This window comes from Girardinichthys multiradiatus, chromosome Y (assembly GCF_021462225.1).
Source record: "Girardinichthys multiradiatus isolate DD_20200921_A chromosome Y, DD_fGirMul_XY1, whole genome shotgun sequence".
Classification (NCBI taxonomy): domain Eukaryota; kingdom Metazoa; phylum Chordata; class Actinopteri; order Cyprinodontiformes; family Goodeidae; genus Girardinichthys; species Girardinichthys multiradiatus.
Genome location: NC_061818.1, coordinates 16,070,972 through 16,092,547, shown reverse-complemented (window position 1 = coordinate 16,092,547; position 21,576 = coordinate 16,070,972). Strand labels below are relative to the sequence as shown.

General features: G+C 42.5%; 1 protein-coding gene across 1 annotated transcript; it reads right to left on the bottom strand.

The window, feature by feature from the left end:
* Nucleotides 1–3,304: 3,304 nt before the first annotated feature.
* Nucleotides 3,305–19,844, bottom strand: LOC124864687 (fascin-like). The gene is made up of 5 exons (XM_047359563.1): nt 18,760–19,844; nt 9,110–9,266; nt 6,690–6,811; nt 5,367–5,534; nt 3,305–5,220 (listed from the first exon to the last, which is right to left on the bottom strand). The coding sequence occupies exons 1-5, from the start codon at nt 19,598–19,600 to the stop codon at nt 5,012–5,014; spliced, it is 1,497 nt and encodes a 498-aa protein (XP_047215519.1). The 5' UTR covers nt 19,601–19,844; the 3' UTR covers nt 3,305–5,011.
* Nucleotides 19,845–21,576: the final 1,732 nt, after the last annotated feature.

Genomic DNA, 21,576 nt, shown 5'->3' with positions numbered 1-21,576 from the left:
AGGCACAGTAACTAGAGATGGTCTTAGAAAAAGGTTGATTTTGTGTCTAGTGAATCATTTCTGTGCTGATTTGGCCATGCGTTTCAGATTTAATGCGTTATAAGATATATTATGCATATATCTTTATGTCCTTAAATATACATTTATATATATATATATATATATATATAAATGTATATATACATACATATACAATATGCTGACTCAAATTCCTTGTTTGTATGTACAAACTTGGCAATAAAGCTGATTCTGATTTTGGAGTCTGATTCCTGTCCTCTTTTTATCTAAAAATCAAATCAAATGGTGCCATCAAAAACAACACAGTAACAAGGGAACTCCCATTGCGACACACAGGAAACATTATTCCTGCAGACGTATATGTGAGAGCTTGCAGAAAGTCTTTGATTTACATTAGTGAGTCATCCAGCTATTCATCTTCCACATCTCCTAAAGAGATTACTGACTGACCCACTGACCCGGAGCCCGAGCGCCTGGATCTGCCAGTGACTGGGAAACGTGGAGGTAGATTTGATCAGAGCACAGAGCTCTGCAGAGCCACATGGTCTACATGATGGAAGGCAGACGCCCCCTTCTTACTCTGTTGGTGTGAAGGACACACCACTGAAATGGTTTGAGTCCTACTTGTTTCATAGTTTTTCTGTCCAATTTAGACGGTTTTCCTCCACAGAAGCCCCACTTAAATGTGGGGTACCTCAAGGCTCCATTTTTAGAAAATACTCAGATTCATTGTTGTGCAGATGACATCCAGATTTATTTACCTTTGATCATGGAACGAACAAACAAGCTGTGCTGTGAGCACAACAGAGCTAATGGTGGCTACCCTTTAATGCTAGCAGAACTATTAGCTTTAGCATTAGGGGTACCAGTGACACTTTAGCACATTTTGAAGGATTATGCAGACATATTTTAGCAAGTTAAAGAGAAGGAAGCTTTTATTCGGCCAGCGAGATCAAAGACACTACCATGTGTGTTATCCCCAATGTCACCAGTGCATGGTAAATGTGGGCAAACATGGCTGCAAACCTGAGTTTTGTAGACCTATGATGTCACAGGGATTCCAGCTGTGACTCCTTCTTCTTGAAAATGAGTTGAAAAACGCTGTGCATTCTGGGATTCAGAGTTTTTACCAGTCTCTTCTGTTTGTGTAGTTTAGTGGTTGTTATCCATCCATTGCTGGGCGCAACAACATTGATTGTTTATTTTATTGTTCTGTTTTGTTCATTTTTTTGTGTGTGTGTTGCTATTCCTTACTGCTTTTATTATTACCATTTTATCATGCTATATTTTTTCATTCACTTGCAGGACTTTGGTTGCCATATGGTCTGTTAAAGCTTTATTAAAATAAAATTTTTAATGATTGATCCTCACCCTAACCCATCAAATTTTTACGCAGCCCCACCCCCTTGATACCACAAGAATTCCTGGAGAGGCGCTCGTGTTTTAGGTGCCTACTTGCTCGTCTCTTTGAATCAGACCCTTCTGCTTCTTGCAGCTGCTGTCTCCATGGTAACAGTGAGGCTGGATGGGGAGTTGGGTTTGCTCGGATATCGGAAGAGATGGCAGCCATTCTGCACTCGGCCTGTCTGAGCTAGTCAGCATTTTAGCCACAAACCACTGCACCCATTCCTGAGATCTAGGTCATAGTTTCAGTGACTCATCTTCGGAGCACAAACTCTGAGAGGGGGAGGGAAAATAGGGGGCAGGGGGAGGATGGAAGAATTGATGGAAGAGGAGGGCAGCAGGAGATTAGAGGGGTTTGTGCATGCTTGTTTCAGCCATGTTTACGTTCCTCTGGGATCTGAGAAACAGATTGGAGAAGTGCTCAGGAGGCACCATCAAGAAATGACCACCCTGATCTTTCAGAGAGTCTGCCCCCTCTCTGGTCCAGAATAAATGTTTCAACACAAAGGCTCCATTCAGGACACAGGAAAAAGTGTGTGGCTCTCTCACATAAATGAACGCAAGTGGGACAACACACGGAGACTGCTGCGGTCAGAACCTGGGGGGAGGCCAGAACCTGGAGCTATGGTTACGTGAGCAATGGGAACAAAGAGAGAAAAGGCTATAATTTGCACAGCTATGAAGGGTAAATGCTGAGAAACCTAAGCTGAGATTTGAGAAATTTAAAGTGATCATCAGAAATGTCACAGCTGAACAAAAATCAAGCTCTGCTCTCACTAAACCTGCATGACCACTGTAAAATATCAGGTTATGACTTTTTCTCCAAAGCCTGTTTGCTTAGCAACCATTTATTTAGAGACATCTCACAGGGAGTCGGCTGACAGCTTCCAACATGGAAGGAAGTGATGAACAATGCTGAGAGTTCAAGATGCCATAATGATTTCAGCTGCTGTGTGCCACGCTGAAAATTCACAAAACCTTTGTCTCAGATGTTTGCATTAGTCTGTGTGTTTCTGGTGGAAAGGATGTATGAACAAATCAAAGAGTACATTTTGTACATTTATGAAAATCCTCTTATTTTTATCACGTTTAAATAGAAATGCTTGATTTTTTTTTTTTTTTTTTTGCAGTGATGGTCTGTAAAGTTCAAAATCTCACATTTAAATTTTACTTTTGGTCTGCTGCTTTTTCCTCATATGGGATTTCCATTTCAGCTGATTTGATCAAATTAAAACCTATACTATTTAGACGTTTGGAAGAGCAGTTGACCTGTCCCTTTAAGAGAGAGCTGGCTTTCTCCTTTTACTTGGAGACTTTTGGTGCAAAAAGTGTAAGTTTTTATGGTTGTGCATCATGCATCTATATTCAGCCCTCCTTAATCAAGACTTTGTATAAATTCTCTCTGCGGGTCTATCTGCAAGCCTTTTGGGGGCTGCATCTCTACCAGCTTTAACAAATACAGCCTGACCCCCCCAATCTAGCTCAGTCAGATCAGATGAACATCCTGTCCTGCCACAGAGTCTGTTTGATTTAGATCAACTTTGACTAGTCCATTCTAAAATTAATATGCCTTGGTTGTATGTTTAGAGCTGTTGTACTGCTACCAGTACAAGTCTTTTGCAGATTCCACCAGGTTTAACTGCATTTAGCTCCATCGTGAAGAAAAACGTTCCCACAGCATGCTGCTGCCACCATCATGTTTCACTGGGGATGTGTTCAGACTGAGTGTTTTGCATGCAGACCAAATATGCACTACATTAAAGTCTCTGGTGTATGCAAATACATATTCAAGGCACTGTAGTACAACTATGCTTGCACACTGAATCCACCATTTAAAACAAGTGATGCTATTGAACACACTAGAAAAAATAAAATCAGTCACTTTGCGTTCCAAATTCCAGTTTTTATTGGTTGCTGGATTTCAGGTGAACCAATGGCACAAGATATTTTACTCCACAATATTCCAAAAAATTGTACAAAATAATACAAAAGGAAATTCCAGTTTTACAAAGCAAAGATGTGGACTTTCATTTTCTTTTTTTAATCAATTACCCTACGGCCAAAAATCAAAAACTCAAGAGTAAGGCACAGTCATTACCACACGTTTACCTTCCCAACACCCAGTTTGCCGGAGGCTTCTCGGAGAACTTTTTCCCCTCCCGCATGAGATTTCAAAGCCTTTCATAAAAACACTTAAAACATCAGAAGAAATGTGATACAATCATGCATCATTTCATAGGACTGCAGTGATTGGTCGTTTGAACGGATTTTAATATCTCTGTAGGATTGTGAAAAATTGGATGGATACCATTTCTGTTGGCAAAGACTGAAAGGATCCCACGAGTGCCTTATGCTACAGGACTAAACTACAAAAAGACAATGGACATTTTTTTTGTTTACATAACAACTGAGATGTTAAGAACTGGAAAAAAAAGAAAACGGAGCAAACAGATTTTGGTAACAGGGCAATAAGGCTCTCATATGGAGCTGAGATGATGTGGATAGATCACCATGAAAGATGAACATGTTGGTAGCACCAGATTTCAGTTTAACAGCTTGATGAAAGGTTCGTCTACCCGGTATCGAAGTTTGGTCGGCATAAAGGCTCAGATGTACGTTTGGTCGAGGGAATCAAAACAAAAGCAGCTTTCTAGGCATCTATTAATGGTTTCACTACATTTACTCTATCTACCCGCTGTACACTTTGCCATGATAATGTCTGTGCCTTGAACTTGGAGCAAGAAATGAATCCAACTGTGCAAGAGTGCAGTAAACATACAATATGTGTATCTGCACAGTTTACCTTTTATACTGTTTCTGACTACAGCTTCCAGAGGTTTTAATTTTCCAACAACCAGCTAAGATCTCCGACTTCTGACTCCTCACCAACCAATGATAATACAGCTAGAGAGCAACACAGTCTTACATCTAAATATCATACACTTGAGATGAAAGGAGCGGGGCTTCTTCCCATCTGTTACATCATCACCATCAGCTCCACTCGTCATTTTTAAGTCAGGGGCGACGACGCCTGCTCTTATAAACAAACACTGAATCTAGACTGATGGAGGCAGAAACAGCTTCTCCTAGATCCATCTTCACAAAAACAGACCTCAATTACTTGAACCTAGCAAGTCTGCATTTGGAGCTCAGATCGAGTAGAGAAAGCTCCACCAGTTCAGTTCAGATGCCATAAACACAACCAGCTCTTTCTGCTCGTCAACAGCGCAAACAGAAACGTGGAGCTTCGCTCGGAGGGGAAGAGGGCTGTTTCAATGTGGCACTGCTCAGGTAGCATAAGTCGTGCAACAAGACAGATTGAAGCAGGAAAAGTGCAGAGCCCTATGGTAACTATGGCAACAGATGTAGGATGGCAATGAAGGGCAGAGCTGACAAAGGAGGTTGAAAAAAGGAAGGAAAGGGAGGGATAGAGGAACGTCTCATTCCTTCAATCCTTGCTGATCTCTTTGTGCAGTTTGTCAACATATAAAGTCAAAATGGACAAGATTTAATATGGGGGGGCAGGGAGTACGGGGACAGGTAGATCTGGGGTGTTGAAGGGGGTCGGACTGCATCCTTGTTGCTTCCCTCAGTACTCCCACAGCGTGGCGGTTTCCAAGTCGTCAGCGTTGGCCTTCAGCACGCCAGCGTGGTCCCCACGGAGGTACTTCCCGTCGGCGGCGTGGCGAACAGCCAGCTTGTTGTAGTCACAGAACTCGAAGAAGAAATCGACAGGAGTGTCGCTGCTGCTCACTACGGACTGTTCGGTCCCCACCATCCAGTACTTTCCAGTCGAATCTGCAGGATGACGATCAACAATAAGCAACGTTTAATGTAATTTAGGTGAAGACATCTAAATCTTTTGCCACATATCCTGCAAACAAGGGAAAAGTAGAGAAAAGGCGATTCAATCCCAGCAGGGATCGTCCTGCACCCCGGCTGACCTTGCAGACTGTAAGCTCCATCTCTGAACTCCAAAGTGAAGTAGTCGTAGGAAGAGCGGTTGGAGTCCAGCGTTCCGGTCACCTTCCTGCAGCCGATGAAGCCGTGCTCTCCACGCAGAACAATGATCGGACGGTTGATCAGCTTCATGATAAACTCCTCAGGCTCTCCTGAACACAGAGGTCATGTGACCAAAAGCTATTTAGAGACCGTATTCTAATGTCTTTCATATTTTGGTGCAATAGGTCGAAGTAACAAGTTATCCTGTACCAAGTAAAACAGCAGTCGTATGTCAGTTTTGTGGTAATTTTCCCCTTCATCTCCGACATCAGAAACTTTGCATTAACAAAGCCTCTCAGGTGTGATCAACAAATACTGGAACACCACAGCATATGTAATCTGAGATGTTTCTGATTCTCATGGCCTGCAGCACGACAAGTGGTTGGATCGGTTCCAATCCTCTCCAACAACTAAGTGTTGAGTTTATGTTTTTGTGGTGTTAAGGTGCAGCCGATTGGTTAGTGCAGACAGCATCAGCGATAGGTGGGGGCAGCTGTTTCCAACCAAAACATAAAACAACCTATGATTTTATCAAACCAGTGAGATATTAAAAACCTGAACCATTTCATAATAGAACAATGCCTTCTGATTCATTCAAGGCTTGAATGGTTTTCATACATCAAACTGAGGGGAAGCATTTGGCTGGGGAGACTAACTGGAAATCTGAAACAACCGACTAACAGGTGACCAAAATCTGATGTTTTTCCGATCAGTGAACGGACGGTATGAACTGGTCGTGGTGCCAACAGCAAAGCTTTCTGCAGTGGATGTCGTTATTGAGAACAGAAGATTTAAAGCCATGTTTAAAACATGAAGTCAGAGAAAGTAAAGACATTCAAGGTGTTTGAAAAGGAAACCATTTTCTAACCTTTGTTGACTTTCGCCTGCAGTTGTTTCAAAACAAAAATAGGCTTGAAGAATAATAGATTTGGTATTTTGTGCACATCAACGCAGTCAGTTTCTGGCAGCTTATTTCTTACTCACACAAAGTGGGACTCCGCGTACTCAGAACATTTTTTATTCCCGTTTCTAATATGTATAATTAAAGACAGAAAAGGGAGGAACTAACACACTAAAGGCAGTAAACTGCAACGTTTAGCTGCTTCACTCAGAAACGCTGAGGCCTTTAAAACCAACAAACAACTGGAGCATCCAGACATGATTTCATCATTTCACTCCTCTGAACCCCCATGTGTCAGCACCGAGCTGTAAATCAGTTATCTCTTTGTTTCTGTCAGCACAGCAGATCAACACCTCCCACTGACCTGCAGAGTCCATGGTGGCTGCGAGTTGTCCGTTTTTCTTGGCCGCCACGTATTTCCCGTTGGCTGCACGGAGAGTCAAACGCTTCCCACGCCACTCGATGTCAAAGTAGCAGTTAGTGGACCTCCAGAGACAGAAAGAAAATGTGAGAATGGTATTTTAGCTTGTAGATCAGTTTGAGGCAACTGGATGGAGTGTATGAGTTGATCTACCCTGCTACTAAACTATACTCTAAAGCTTTCTAATGTTGTCCTTTTGGAGCCAAACAATTCGGTCTCATCTACTTCTCACCTTTATGGCAACAAGGATGACTTTTAGGATCCATAAATCCAGCAAAAAGAGATGAGTCACTGTTGACACAATCATGGAATTTTAGCCAACAACAAAGAGCAGAGTTCGGAGCAGAATGAGCAGGCCGTGACGGAGAATGGACATGTGTCCCTGGTTGAACTACAGAAGTTGCAAGCCAGCAGCTCAGGGAACCAGAGCAAACATGCTCCGACAGTCAAGGGACTGGGTCCATGCCATCTGCTTAAGTTTAGGATTTAAAAAGATCAGAACCATTGGAGAAAAACTGATTTTACTTTGCCTAACTTAAACCTGTCCAGATGGATCTCAATACGTCATTAAAAAGTTTATTTCAGTAAATAAAGTGAAACTCAATGCGGTGTGGCATGAAGGCGATAAGCCTGTGGTTCTGCTGAGGTGTAATGGAAGCCCAGGTTGCTTTGATAGCAGCCTTTAGAGGATCTATGATGTTCAGGTCAGGCCAGTTTGGCAGTGTGGGTCAGTACGGGTCAGTACCAACTCCCACTGGAAAATAAAATCAGCGTCTCCATACAGCTTGCCAGCAGAAGGAAACAAGAAGTGCTCTAAAATGTCCTGGTAGATGGCTGTGTTGAAGGTGGACTTCAGAAAACCCAGTGGACCAACACTAGTAGATGACATGGCACCCTAAACCATCACTGACCGTGGAAGCATCATTCTAGACTTCAAGCAACATGGGTTCTTGACCTCTTCACTCTTCCTCCAGACTCTGGAACCTTGGTGTCCAAATAAAAAGCAAACTTTACTTTCTTCTGCAAGAGGACTTTGGATCAATGAGCAACAGTCCCTTTTCTCTTTAGCCCATGTAAGATGGTTCTGACGTTGTACCTGGTCCAGGAGTAGCTGGTTGTAGCCTTAGTTGTAGCCCGTGTCTTGGATACTTCAGTGTGTGATGGCTCCTAATGACCGACTCCGGCCACAGTTTGAACCTTGCAAATGTCCCCCCACACATACACTGTGATGCAGCACTCTGTACAACCTCCTTATCTAGCAACAACCTTTCGTGGCTTACCCTCCTTGTCAATGACCGCTGAGCTGTCAAGTCAGTTTTCCCATGATGTGTAGTTCTTAACATTTTTAGTTTTACAAATGTTTTATTCTTATGCAACGTTCATATTTTCTTAGAAACTTCATTTAGGGTTTTCATTACCTATGAACCATTATGATCAAAAGAAGCAAAAAGGCTTGGAAAATATCTGATCAGTTAAATTATCATTAAGTAGTTTAATATGGAAATCCTTTGATTTGGAGACATCCCAAAATCTGATTTTTGCCATATTGTAAAGAAGCTAAAAAACATTCAGCCTTTTCTTAAAACCACATCTGGCCTAGTGAGAGATCAGATTCCTGTGGTCTGTTCGGAGGAGTCAGTTGAGCCAAATCTCAGGAATTTGACAGAGGAATGTGGGGAAGTTGCTGCAGAGGACTCAGAAATGGAGACACCCCCCCACCCAGTAGCAAGAGCTATTAGGAAACATCTGCAGCTTAATTTTAAAAATGTTTTCACTCTGTTTTAATATTTCAATAACATTTATTTTGCATCTAGAGGAATCAAATCCCCCCCATCCCTTTTAAAAGAGAAAATCTGCCTCAGAGATTACTCGAAAACCAGACACAACATGGTGCATCTGAGCTGCACACAAAACATTTTAAATGGAGAATTAGCTCCAGACACGTTTAGCTCCTACAAACTTTTGATTAAAATTCTAGTATTGAACACGAGTTCGCTTTCTGTAATTTAGGATGAAGAGTCCTTAATCCTGGGTCATGGGCCTTACAGGGAAATCTTTCCGGAAAACTGGATCATGGGTCAGAGGTTAACAGCCAGCTCCCTGCTCAGAAAGACTTACTGCACATATGAACCTCCAACCCCCCATACACAGTCTTCCACAACATGCCACTGCCAGGACATGAGGTCACTCACTCTTAACCTCCCACTCTCAGAAAGCTCCATCATCCCCCCTCACAGACCCTCTCATGGCAGAGCTCGTGTTACGAGGAAAAACACCAAATGCTGCAACAGACCTTTTACACCCCATTCTGACAGACCGGAACAGGTGTGGTTATCGTGAACATGATGCTGATGGATTCTTACTTGCTAGAGGCGGTACACTGCAGGCCCCCATTAGCAGTGAGGGTCCAGTACTTTCCAGCTGCGGTCCGGAACGCACACTTCCTGTTTTCACGGCAGATCTCCACCTGGAACACCTCCTGGTCACTTTCTTCGTCCTGATTGGCTGACAGGTCCATGCCTGGATGGGGGGTACAGAGAGTTGGGTGGGGTGGTTAATTAAAGTGCAGAGTACATGGTACAATCCTGAATCCATCATGAAGTAGGCGGGTTAGCTGGGTTGACCGGTGAGAGACACACACACATCCTGTGGTCAGGATCAAAGGGACTAAATGAGCAACATCAGGCAGCTCAAATTAAAGAGGGATTTCATGCAGCTGCACACCACCACATCTGTCAGACCTCGATGAGCCACAAAGGCTCAGCAGTCAGGATGGACGGTGGCAGCAAACAGGCAACTGGAGGTCGTACTATAAACAGAGATGACTGTTCTGCATCTTTAATTGCCATCTCAGCAAGAAAAAGGGGCATCTGTAGACTCGACCAGAAACTGATGAAACCCATTTTCAAGTTTGTTCCTGGTAACAATCAGGAATTAACACCAACCTCTTACAAAACATCAGTAAACTCTAGTAGATGCTCTAATTAAGGTACGACAGCAAGGCAGATCTTTCTCACCAAACTGCATCAAGTCATTGTCAGGTTCAGACATCTCAACATCTTTCAAAGTATTAACAGGACTTCTGAGCTCCCTTTGACAGCAAATCAAAGCGATTTAATGTCGCCAGATCTTGTTATGCCCCTTACCAATAATCAATAATAGTTCTTAAAGAGAAATCTAAATTGGCTAATTGATGTATTACTGATCAAGGATTCAGTTCTCTGGCCATTGCTATAGTAAGAGTTCTCTAGTCTGCATTGCTTTTGTCACAACCGTAAAAGAATATTTTAATGCTGTTATTTCCAGGAAAAGACATTTAAGTTTACAACATCTACGGAGACAGCTGGCATGCACTGAAGGCATGCCAGCTGTCTCCAAGCTCAGACTACAAATGTAATTCACTCCTGTCGTGCAAAGGCTGAAATCTTTAGCTTGCCAATATTAGTTGATGAGAGGATGCACAGCAATTAGGTAGCGTTGACCGCTATATAAATGTGTTCAAAGGCTGAGCAGTGTTTGTATGCGTTGGCCAATCGTTTCCATTGTATGAGTACAGAACCAAAAAAGAGAAAAAATAAAATAAAATCACACCACCCTCACACTGGCTTTTAAGAGCAACAAAGTGGTTGATAAATATGATTCAGCCACTGAATGAACACGCACAGATACTTCCTACAGCATAATGTGGCCCATTGTCCACGCTGAGCTCATGGTGTGGCTCGACGTATAGCCGCAAGGCTCAGAGAGAGACACAGACAGTGTTTGGGATCTATGTAAATGTGTGGTGAGCAGCAGAGCAAACCCAGCAGGGATAATAAAAAGACTTGTTTGAGAAAAGACAAATGGAGTCATGGTTTCACAATAACTCAGTTTGTGCCTCTCTACAGTCTTTACACTGGCTCTGCTAATGTTGCTAATGTCAGGGAAAGTATTAAAGCAGGGAGAGTGTTATTCCATGCATTCCTCCTGGTTTTTTATCCAAATCTGAAACCTCACAAGCTTATAAAATTCTGTAACATGAGGTCCAGTGTGCAGGCTGCACACATCCCAGGATTGAGTTTCTGCAGAAACACACTGGGACACACTCATGCACAACTGCACATGTAACACAAACACAGATGAACTGGAGAATAGAACAGATCATAATGGAAACCACATAGCAGAGGAGGAGGAACATACAAAGACAATTAAATCTGAGTTTATCTGCTGCAGGCATAGAGTAGAAGATGGTCAAAGCTCTGATCTGTTGGACGATCAGTCAGTGAACTCAACTAGAAAGCCCTTCTAACACTATACAGTAGCACAAGAGACCATTTATTGCTCCAGATGTGGAGACAACACATCTGCTGGATGCTTCAGCCTATAAAGAACCATGCTGATGCAAAAAGTAAAAATCAGTCACTTTACTAGGAAGTAAGTGATTTTCTGCTAGATAGTTTTAATGTAATGATAACCACTGGCACAGGATGAGTAACGTAACTTTTGAACATAAAGTTAGTCAAAATCTCCACAGAATGTTAAACTAAAGCAAATAAGACACTGAAAGTAAAAAAACTGCTTTAAACTGACAATGTTACACTTCTCAGTTCCCGCTCAGGACAATGAAAACAAGAATTACTTTGTTCTTATTCCTCTTTCCTCTTCATCTGATCCTGAAAGCATCACTGGATGGTTGTTCCTGTTTTAATGTTTTTGATGTTTTCAACATATTTGCATTTTATTGTATTGACGATTGAAAATGAGGTCCCTTGTCCAAAGAGAGTAATCTGTAAAAACTATTTTAAAAAGGGGTGGCAATTCCCAATATAAAAGAGGTATACCAAGGTTTTAAAACCTTACAGTCTTTCATGAGATGCTAGCAACAGTGCTGGAGTGACCTCTTTTTTCCTCTGGCTAAAACCAAATTTAAAGTAACAACTTCAGCAGGCCAAAGTGCCCAACCTCAACAGCCAATGCAGAACGTGATCTCAAACACCTCCATCCTCCTGCACCAACTGCACAAAAGGAGTGGCCATGCATTAGGTTTGTAGCCATAACAAACCAAAACTGTAGTCAGAAGTCTGAATATTCAGAGAAAGACGCCAGACTTAAAGTCATGTAAATCTGTTAGTTGCCAAACTTTAGATGTAGCAGTTGGGTTTTGTTAACAGAGACCTGCTAAAGCTCGGTATCCTGCTCATTTTTATAGACACTGAGGGAAATATATAACATGAAACAGCAAACTAGAGTTGAATGCAGCACAGATACTTTATTCAAATGAAATATTTGCTCAGAATTCAGGATTAATGTCAGGAGACCTTTTAGGTGTCATCTTACCTATTTTCCCTGTATTTTTTTTATTTTTTAGAAAAAGCTCATATTTCAGCAGTGGAAATATAAAGAGGATGATATGTAATGCTTGAGAAAAAACTGGTCCAAATGTTACCCATTAAGGACAGAAAAATATTTTTAAGGACAAACAAGCATTGAGACAAAACACTCCTGAGCCATGACCAAGAGAGAGAGGCTGAGGCTGCCTGCAGCTCCTGAACAGATTTAGCTCTGCTGATCAGTTTGTGAAGCTCACAGGGATAAACAGGGGAGAGGGGAGGATCATGGACACACTTAATGTCCTTTTTAAACCAAAAATGGTGACCACAGGAGTAGAAGGATCCTTAACCACAAGCATAGATCCACAAACAACCCCTCCATCTTTCTGTCCTCTCCACCCACCGCATTCAGCCTGACGGAGACGGGCTCAGTCCTTACTTCCAGAGAGTCAGCACAAGAGGCCTGCTGCGAATGCACGCGATTGCGTCAAGGGCAATTGTGTGCCTGTGTGTGTTTTTGTCTCTTCTATTGTTCAGCAGGCCTGAGTGAGGAGGCCACCAGCTGGAGCACAAACAAGGACCCAGATCAGCAGCCTTTATTCTGATCTGAACAAACAGAATAAGGAACCAGGCAGCCAACAAGAGCCCACTGAAAGGTCTAACAACAATGACTGAGATGTGACTGCATTATACACAGGGATGTCCCAAATGTTTGTAGAAACGGATTTCATCCCCAGTGTGTGTTCAAGTTTGGACAGGAGACACACCCATAGCAGGCTGACACAGTGGAGCCCAGAAGACGTTTAACCTATAATAAAGAAGAAGCCAGAGAGGAGGAGGAGAGGCTTCTCTGTGGTTGATGAAGCTAAGATGGCTTGGCATGCTCCAAACAGACCCAAAAAGTCCAACACCAAAACAGACTGAGCCTCTATAAACACATTATGACATATCAGCTCGCTGCGACACTCAGCTTTACCAAGAAAGCGTAAATGCATCCATCTCGTCAGGTCCAGGGCTGAATGTGCCGCGCTGCAAATGGCAGGGACAAATCATCGCCCTTCACCCTGCAGAGATTATCACAGCAGACAAGGTCGAATATGTGCAACTCATCTCTCATTTCCTGTCGGCAGGAGGTGAAGGATGCAGAAAGGGCGTCAGGGTTGACTCATGGCCAGACACAACAGCTTCGATCTACAGCCTTTAACCTGCAGAAACGCTGGATAGTAGTGTGTCTAAATTATAAACCAACTATATTTAATATTGTAGGAGCCCCTAAAGTCTTACCAGTTACCATTAATAGGCCAATAATGTTTACTTAAAGGAAAACTTCTCCAAATTGTAAAGCTCCATTTTTTTTTTTTTTTAAATCATCAAGGCTGCTTGATATTTTGGCATTTTGTTTTGGCTGTGGTAATATTTTGTAAAAGCAAAAAGCAAGTGCAGAATTTTATTTCACCAGGAGAATCAGACACTGGCCCTATGCCTATCTTATAATCTCACCTATTAACATTAATAAGCTGGTTTCCAAAAATAGAAAAGTATTTTCCATATTTTTTTTTAAATCAAGGAAATCTTTAAAGCTGCTTTTTGTTTTCAGTTTTTGGTAAAACTATGTCCTCTTTTTTCTTCCTTACAAACCTTGAAAAATCTGTTTCACAGTCAAACTGGAGGTTAGTCACAAGGGAGCTGGAAACAAACAGAGCCACAAGGCCAAATGCCACAGGGTATTTTACTGTAACCCATACACACCAAGTACATAATCAAAATAAACCTAGTCTACATTTACAAAGAACAGTTGGTAGTCACACCAGCAGCCGATGAGATGTGATGGGCTTTCATCCATTTAGCAGACGTTATTATGCCTCTTCTAACAAGTCTAAAGAGCAGAACAGAGCCGCTTTAAGAGCCACTCAGCTCCAGGCTAACTGACTGATATTTCTGGCTCGGACCACATGAGGGCCGTTAAACTGTCTCAGGGAATTTGTGACCACTGATGAGAAAAGTGGATGTTATGAACCGGAAACAGGCAACAGCACAGAGCCTGTTTATTAGCAGCTTTGAATGCCATGAGCTCAATTTGGATGATGAACAATGGGACTGCTGTAATGTCTGCATAAAATTTGTCTGAAAAAAAAAAAACAAAAAAAAAACCGTATCATTTTCTAAGTGACACGTGGGATTCTTGCTTAATGCATCTAGGAAATGATGCACATGTACTTTCCAGCTATATTTATACTTTCAGCCTGAAAAACACTGTGATATCAGGATCAAATGGTTTCTATTGGATCCATTTTGGAATAAAACCTGCTAGCATTAGCTTGATCAACCCCAACACAGACTCACCGGTTGGGAATTAAAACTAAAGAAGTCAGATAAATCGCAGATGTAAAAAGCCATTTTAAAAAAACAAACAAGTACAGCAAATTTGCTCGATTTTATTGTTTCAAAGAAACATTCAAGACTTGGGAATATTGGCAGTCTTTCAGAAATATTAAGTTAAGAAATTACATTCTCTAGCAATACAGAGACTGCAGCTTTTGTAAGGCTAGCTGAGCTCACTGCCAATATAGGACCCTGAAGTCAGTTTAAAATGTTAACTCCAGTAATTGTGCCCGTTTTACGACACAAGTAAAACCCTGTTTTACAGGTGCTTTACAGATGCATAGAATATCCCAATACAAGTAACTGCTCAGAGCAGGAAGGCAAAAATGTATTTTTGATGTCCTCATTCATATTTTATGTCCTATTATGTAGTTCTTAAAGAGAAATTTAAATTGGGTGAAATCTGTATAATCAGGATTAAGCCTCAAAAACCCAGAGATCGGAATCTGGACAAAATTCTGATCGGTGCATCTCGAACTTTTATACGCCTAGAGGACCACTTGTTGATCAGAAAAAAATCCTCGACCCACCGTCAACTAATGTACTGAGGAAAAGCAACCGAGGTCTTGATTTTGTTTAATTTAAGTATTGTATGAGATAAAACTTTGGTCAAGGATTGGTTAGGTTCCTCCTAATCTCAAATTGGCACACTGGTTTTGGTCAAACGTGGGGGAAACTGGGTCACTCTTGCAAGAAAGCTAAAGGGAAAAAAAATATAAATTTGAGTAGGCATCTACTATACTGCATATCAGCGTGTTACTCCAGCTCAGTATGACAAGACACCCCTACAAGGTTACTGAAGTATTCCCACACTCAAGGTCTTAAAAAGCTTAACTGCTGTTGAGATTATGTACATTATTGCACTGATCTCACATTTTAACATGTATCTGTTGAATTATCACAAAGAAAATCTCATTTTGATAAAAACCATTTGATTCAAAATAAAATGACTCATTTCAACAAAATACAATGGACTATTTCCCAATTCAGTTGTAAAGGAGACTGTAGTCACTGTAGTGTAAAATGTTTTTCTTAATAAAAAGGATTGTCACCTTAAATTTCCCTTTAAATAAATATGTATTTCAGGAGAAAATAACATTAAATCAACAGAAGGGAATATGAGCATTTCCAGTCTTACTTTTCAAAAGCTTAGAGAACATCAAAACTGGACAAAAACAGATTTTGGATTGACCCACTTGAGCTGGCATTGCGTCCAAAACCTCCCACTGCTAATGAAACCCAGCAGACTCCAGCCGCCATCTTGGCTCAGGTCTGCCAGGCAAACAGCCGCTGCAGAGTTTAACTGTGAGCTGCTGCATGTTTGCTGAACATCTGGAGCCAGTTTAATTCCACTCTGCATTTAATCCTCATCCCTATCATCCAGTTGTTGGAGGGAAAAGTACAGTGTTCATGTAAAAGGATTCAGGTCTCTATGTGTAAAAATCAATACAAGTTAATGGGGTTAATTACACACAAGGAGGAAGACGTCAGGCTACCGACAGAAAGCAAACCTCCCCAAAGATTTCATATCAGAGGTCTTCCTCATTATGGAAAACCAGGCAGTATGCAAAAAACTACACTACTTTTTAAAACTAGCCATGTAGAAAGCCATGCTGAAATAATTTTCAGCTACATTGATGCTTTTGTTCACAGCATACAAACACAATCCTGAAAGCTAACATTAGCCTAGCTAAAGAGTTTATCTTTAATCCTTAATAGGTCAAAATAGCCCAGAAAGCCAATAAAAACAGAACACTTAAATTGTCCCTGGAATGTCAAATGTCAAGAATCTGACAAAACCATTAAAACAGACAGAAATAACAGAGCCATTTCTGGCTGTTTTGTAGCAGCTAGCTATGTAGCGGCTAGCTCATTTTAGCCAACCGTAAGGAGGATGTGAAATGACAATAAAAATTTTCAATTATTAGTAATTCAATCAAAAAGTAAATAAAAAGTAGCTTCACCCGCTAAAAAGTCACTAGAAGTTGCTAAATGACATCACCGAATCTCCATGAGCACCAATGGAATAAAAACACTTCAAACATGCTAAGAACTAAAAATGAAATAATTTTTCTTTTGTTTAATGTCACTATTCCAACCCACCCCCTATTTAGGTATGGGATTATACCCATGTTTATTTTTTCCTTATAATGCTTTTCAACTGTACCACTTCACAGTGAAGTTCTCACAGACGATATTTTTTTTCTGTCAATATCTTTGTGAGAAACTGAGGCAAACCGCCGAAGGGATGAGCCAATTGAGGCTCTTCACGTATATGATTTGTTTACACTCTGTAAATGGACAGACTGCTGCGAGACTTTGTGCTTTGTGCACATAAAACCTACTGTTGGGTTCAGTAGAGGACCTGGGATGCTGTGGGCCTGCTGTCCAAAGGTCATTGGAACCTCAGAGCACAGGCATTATGAACTCTTTGAAAACACCAGGAGAATTTCTATATAAAATCTGATAATGAGCCAAAGCATACAGCCCAATCAGCACAAATGACTCAGATACACAACTCAACCAAGCATCAAGAACATTGGAAAATCTAGAGAGCCAGTGCTTTCTCCAACCTAGTGAAATATTATGGGAGAAGAAAAAGTGCTGTCTTGTTGGGAAAAGGGGGTTGTACAAAGCATCGAGGGTAGGGGTACCAATTATTGTGCCACAGGCGATTCTGTTAATTTCCAGTCAAGAGATCCTTCATCTGAAAAAATGTACTGTGATTATTAAAAGGCTGGGCTTTTCTAAAGTTTTCAGCAAAAAAAAAAAAAATTCAAAAGGGCTTTTCATGCCAATAAGGCTGTCCCCCAAAGGTATTCTGCCCAGGGGCATTGATTTTGGACTGTTTTAGCAATGCACTACAACCCATGAGCTTACACACCCAATTTCAAATGAAACAGATTTAGACATAATTTAAATATCATTTCAAATTAGCTATTGCTTCATTGAGGAAATACAGCAGTTTTGCATTGTAATGTCACTTCCAGAGAAAGTTGAACGGGAAACTATGGGATGTTTGAAGTGTAATCTGTGCTCTCTGGTTCAGGTCTGTATCCAAGTGAGACTCCATTTGAGAGGATGGGAGGGATGGATTATGGGGTCTTCTTGACATATACTGCAATTAGAGCCAGATTTATGTTACAAAACACAGTCTGTGTATACCCACAGAGCCCTGAAGATCTGCAAGTGGCAACCTATTAGTTTAACCCTCTCTTTCGAGCCAGCCTCCATTTTGTGCTCGAGACAGGCCACGTCAGAAAGCTCTGTAGCTGCTGGTGAAAACAAAAGCCGATAAATATACTTGACAAGTAAACAAAGTAGAAAGAAAGAACAAGGCACTCCCAGGCTGAGGGAGACTTGGTAACAGGAAATTAAAAATGATAGATCAGATCACGGTTTCCAAAGCCACTAAAACCACATGGCATTCCCAGAGAGCTCCTCTGACCAAACAGATCTGGAGATCAGCCACGCATTCCTGTCACTCGTTACTTTCATTCACAAGCAACTGCTTTTCAGGCAATTCCCTCGCATCCATCTCAATTCCACTGATTTAGTACACAGTGTCCAAAATCAAACATTTGCTTACTCTGATCTTGCATTTAAATAGATCTGTTTAGATGTTCTAGAGCATCCTAAGAGCTAAGGTCAAATTTAACTAACAAGCTCCCAAACAGCAGCAACAGTTCAGCATGAGGGATGGTAACAATGCCAACAGGAGACAACCAGTAGGTCTGAAGGCTGGATGAGCAGGGAGAAGAGGAGGCGAGAATGGAATAGATCTTGCATTTCTGCCCAGTTAAATAGCTGAAACACAGACACAAAACCACATCTCATTTGAAAGGAAAGAACTAGAGTATTTAAAGGTCTGTGGAGATCTAATAGTTGTAGTTATGCAGGTCAAACAAAACCAGCCCACTTACGGTTTGTTGAGGCAGCTGATGTCCAATTTGAGTACATTAAATATATGCATCATTAACTTTGAGTACCATTACGTTCAGTTAAATTTATTTAAATAATTAGCAGGTCAAATACTGAAATCAGAACCTTCTAAGAATCCCAAGCATTTTCAGTCGCAAATGCATTAACCAGTTCCATGTACTTTGAACATTTGAGTTTAATAAGTTCCATTGATTGATTCAAAGTCTCCATCTCTATTAAAAGGTACCTGATGCACATTTTCTATTGTGTTATAGTCCCTGTTAAAATCAGAATCAATTCAGACGAATACGGGAAATCTGACAGAAAAAGCCTGATCACAGTCCATCCTCCACAAACACACTCAAGCACTCAGAGGACCTGGCCTGGACCACCACACCCACCTTGCCTGGTGGAGACGTTCCTCTCGTTTCCAGCGGTGAGCACGACCTGTGGGTGGCTCTGCTCCAGCACGAACAGCTCATCCTTCCCCACCCGCGCACTCTTGCCGGACTTCATGGTTCCGGAGGGCCCAGAGGGGGCCAGGTACTTGCCGCTGCAGTCCCTGAAGGCCACCTTCCCGGAGCGGAACTCCAGCGTGTAGCCCGTGCTCTTGTCCGCGGTAGCGACCAGCGCTCCATCGTTTCTCAGGAAGCGGTTGTCGGAGGTCTGCAGGTGGTACCGCTGGTCCCGGAACACCAGCGTGATCATGGAGTCCACCCCCCACGGGACGTCCCGGTCGATGGCGATCTCGTCCACCTTGTCGCTCAGGTGCGCGTAGCGCTTGCGCGTCATGCTGAAGATGTTCACCTGCGGGTGCATGGCGATGTGCACGCTCCATTTCTCTGCCACGGACACGGTCTGAGCGAAGCAGATGATCCGGTCCTCGGTTCCGCCTAGGTACCGGCCGTACTGCTCGGACTGCAGGGACCAGCGGCCGTCGTCGTGGGCGGTGATGACGAACCGGCACTCTGGGCCGGGGGTCTCGCTGTCCCCGGTGACGTTCCCGTCCTTGTCGGCTGCGATGTACCGGCCCAGATGGGACTTGAGGAAGAACACATTGGCATTAGAGTCGTCCCCACTCTGTTCCAGGGTCCAGATCTGCTTCTTCTTCATGCTGGTGGCCGAGGCGTTAATTTTAAAGCCAAACATCTCTGCGGTGAGGTATTTGTTCCCGCAGTTGATGAGACCAAACTGGATCTGCAGCATGTCGCTGGTTCCGTTAGTTGAGCCGTTGGTTGTCATGGTCGGGGCTTCGGTTCGGACTGGTTCTGCGTTGGAGGAATGAGCGGGGTGGGGGTTGGGGGGACGCTTCTGCAAGTGGGCCGAAAGGGTGGGATGCTCTGCTGCCTCGCGTGCTTCTCTTTGTTTGGGGGAGCGTGAGTGTGAACGCGCGCCTGCCGGTCCTCAGTGCTCTGCTTGTCTCAGCAGCGCGAGCCCGTCGCCACAGCTGCAGCCTATATAACCATCAGTGACGTAGTTCCACGAACCACGCCGACCTCATTATGGCTGCTATCTTGGCACCTTGAGACATAATGTGGGAGAAACTGTGCTTGAGTTGACTAGATCCACATGACAGACCTGCTGATTCTGCTGCATCATGATGCAAATGCTGGGAGATTTGTTTTAGGCAGAGTAAAGTTCAACCACATACCAGTTAATGTCCAACATGCAGAATCATTGAACACTGATTTTTGTTTTTTCTTTCAACTTGTAACAAATCAGATAAAGCAACTGTAATGTGCAACATAAGGCTGTCTTCAGGACAGGACAGTCCTTGAAAGCTGGGGAAATACAACTCCTTGCCAAAGTTTGCATACCTCTTAAACTCTTTCACACTTTGTCACATTATAGCCACACGCGTCCATCTGTTTTATTGGGATTTTATGTATAAAAAACTACACAATGTCATAAAAAATGAGATGTGAAAGAAACGTCATATGTGGTTTTTAAATATTTGTTACAAGTAACAATCTGAAAAGTGTGGTGTGTATCTGCATTCAATCCTCAAAGTCATTATGTGGTAGAACCCCCTTTGGTGGGAAAAATTTTGCACAAAGTCTGGACTTTGACTGGGCCATACTAATATAAATATGTTCCCTTGTAGCTTGTAGCTTCCCTTGTGGCTATATGTTTGTCTGCTAGAAGTTGAACTTACAACCTAGTCTTAAGTATTTTGGAGCCGTTAGCAGGTGTTCTTTCAGGATTCTTCTGTATTTAGCTCCCTCATCCTCCCATAAACTCTGACCAGCTTTTCTGTCCATGTTAAACAAAGGCAGTTTTACAGCGTCATGCTGCCACCGCCATGTTTCAACCATGGGATGGTGTGACTTGCAGTGTTAGTTTGGTCCGTGACCTACAACAAGTAGAGGCGAATGGCCGTGTTTTTGTAGGTTTCCAGTTGCATCTGTTGGGACCTCAGCCATGGGGACAACATAAGAACTTTTCTGGAACTTTCAAAATAAATTGCATTAACCTACTTCCAGCACAGCCAGAAACAGGGTAACAGCGGACTTCCCGTGACGTCACTGTCCGAATAAAAGCCCCCGCTTTTGCAACAAACTGACCTCTTCCACACAGGTCCCCAGAGGAACTGGACGGAGGGAAACAGCGCGCTAATGTCTCTTTGCTGGCAAACAGACATAACTCTTCTAACTGGATCCAAGAGTGTCATACGATCACGCGATCATATGTACTAAGTTAAGTAGGAATGAATCACTGTCTGTGTATCCGGTATTCATTCATGAACGGGGGTAATTAAGGTACAAGTGTTGCTTGACTTTCTCGCTGAGATCTACAGAAGCAAACTGTGTTCCAGAGAGTTCCCAGCAGAGATACTCTCTCTACGACGCCGAGTGGAGCAGTTTTCCCAGTCTGAAGGAAGGACAGCGGGACCGCATCACCGTGGCTACAGCAGTAATGTGCAGTTCGTTCAGCCGGCAGAACGAGCCGCCCCACCCCACAGCTACAGAGGTTAGCTGCAAGCTAACCCTGTGTTCACGGTGGATGCTTCCTTCAACTCCGTCGCCCCATGTAAGAGGTTGTGTTTTGGGCAGAGAGAGAAGTACTTTAGAGTGAAATAATCTAAACATTTTTTTGTTTTATGACGTTTGGTTTTGTTTGTGTTGAAACTCAGCCATCTTAGTGCTAGCAGATTATCTGCTCAGCACATGTGCTCAGTTTATGTATTCTGTGTTTGTGTTTTTTTTTTTTTTTTAAGT

What these genes read in the sequence shown, in the direction of transcription:
- LOC124864687 (XM_047359563.1), bottom strand. Translation starts at nt 19,600, where the DNA reads ATGACAACCAACGGCTCAACTAACGGAACCAGCGACATGCTGCAGATC. An exon ending in GAACGTCTCCACCAGGCAAG is followed by an intron (nt 9,267 to 18,759) that starts GTGGGTGTGGTG and finishes CCCCCCATCCAG; the next exon opens with GCATGGACCTGTCAGCCAAT. An exon ending in TGGAGCTTACAGTCTGCAAG is followed by an intron (nt 5,221 to 5,366) that starts GTCAGCCGGGGT and finishes GTCATCCTGCAG; the next exon opens with ATTCGACTGGAAAGTACTGG.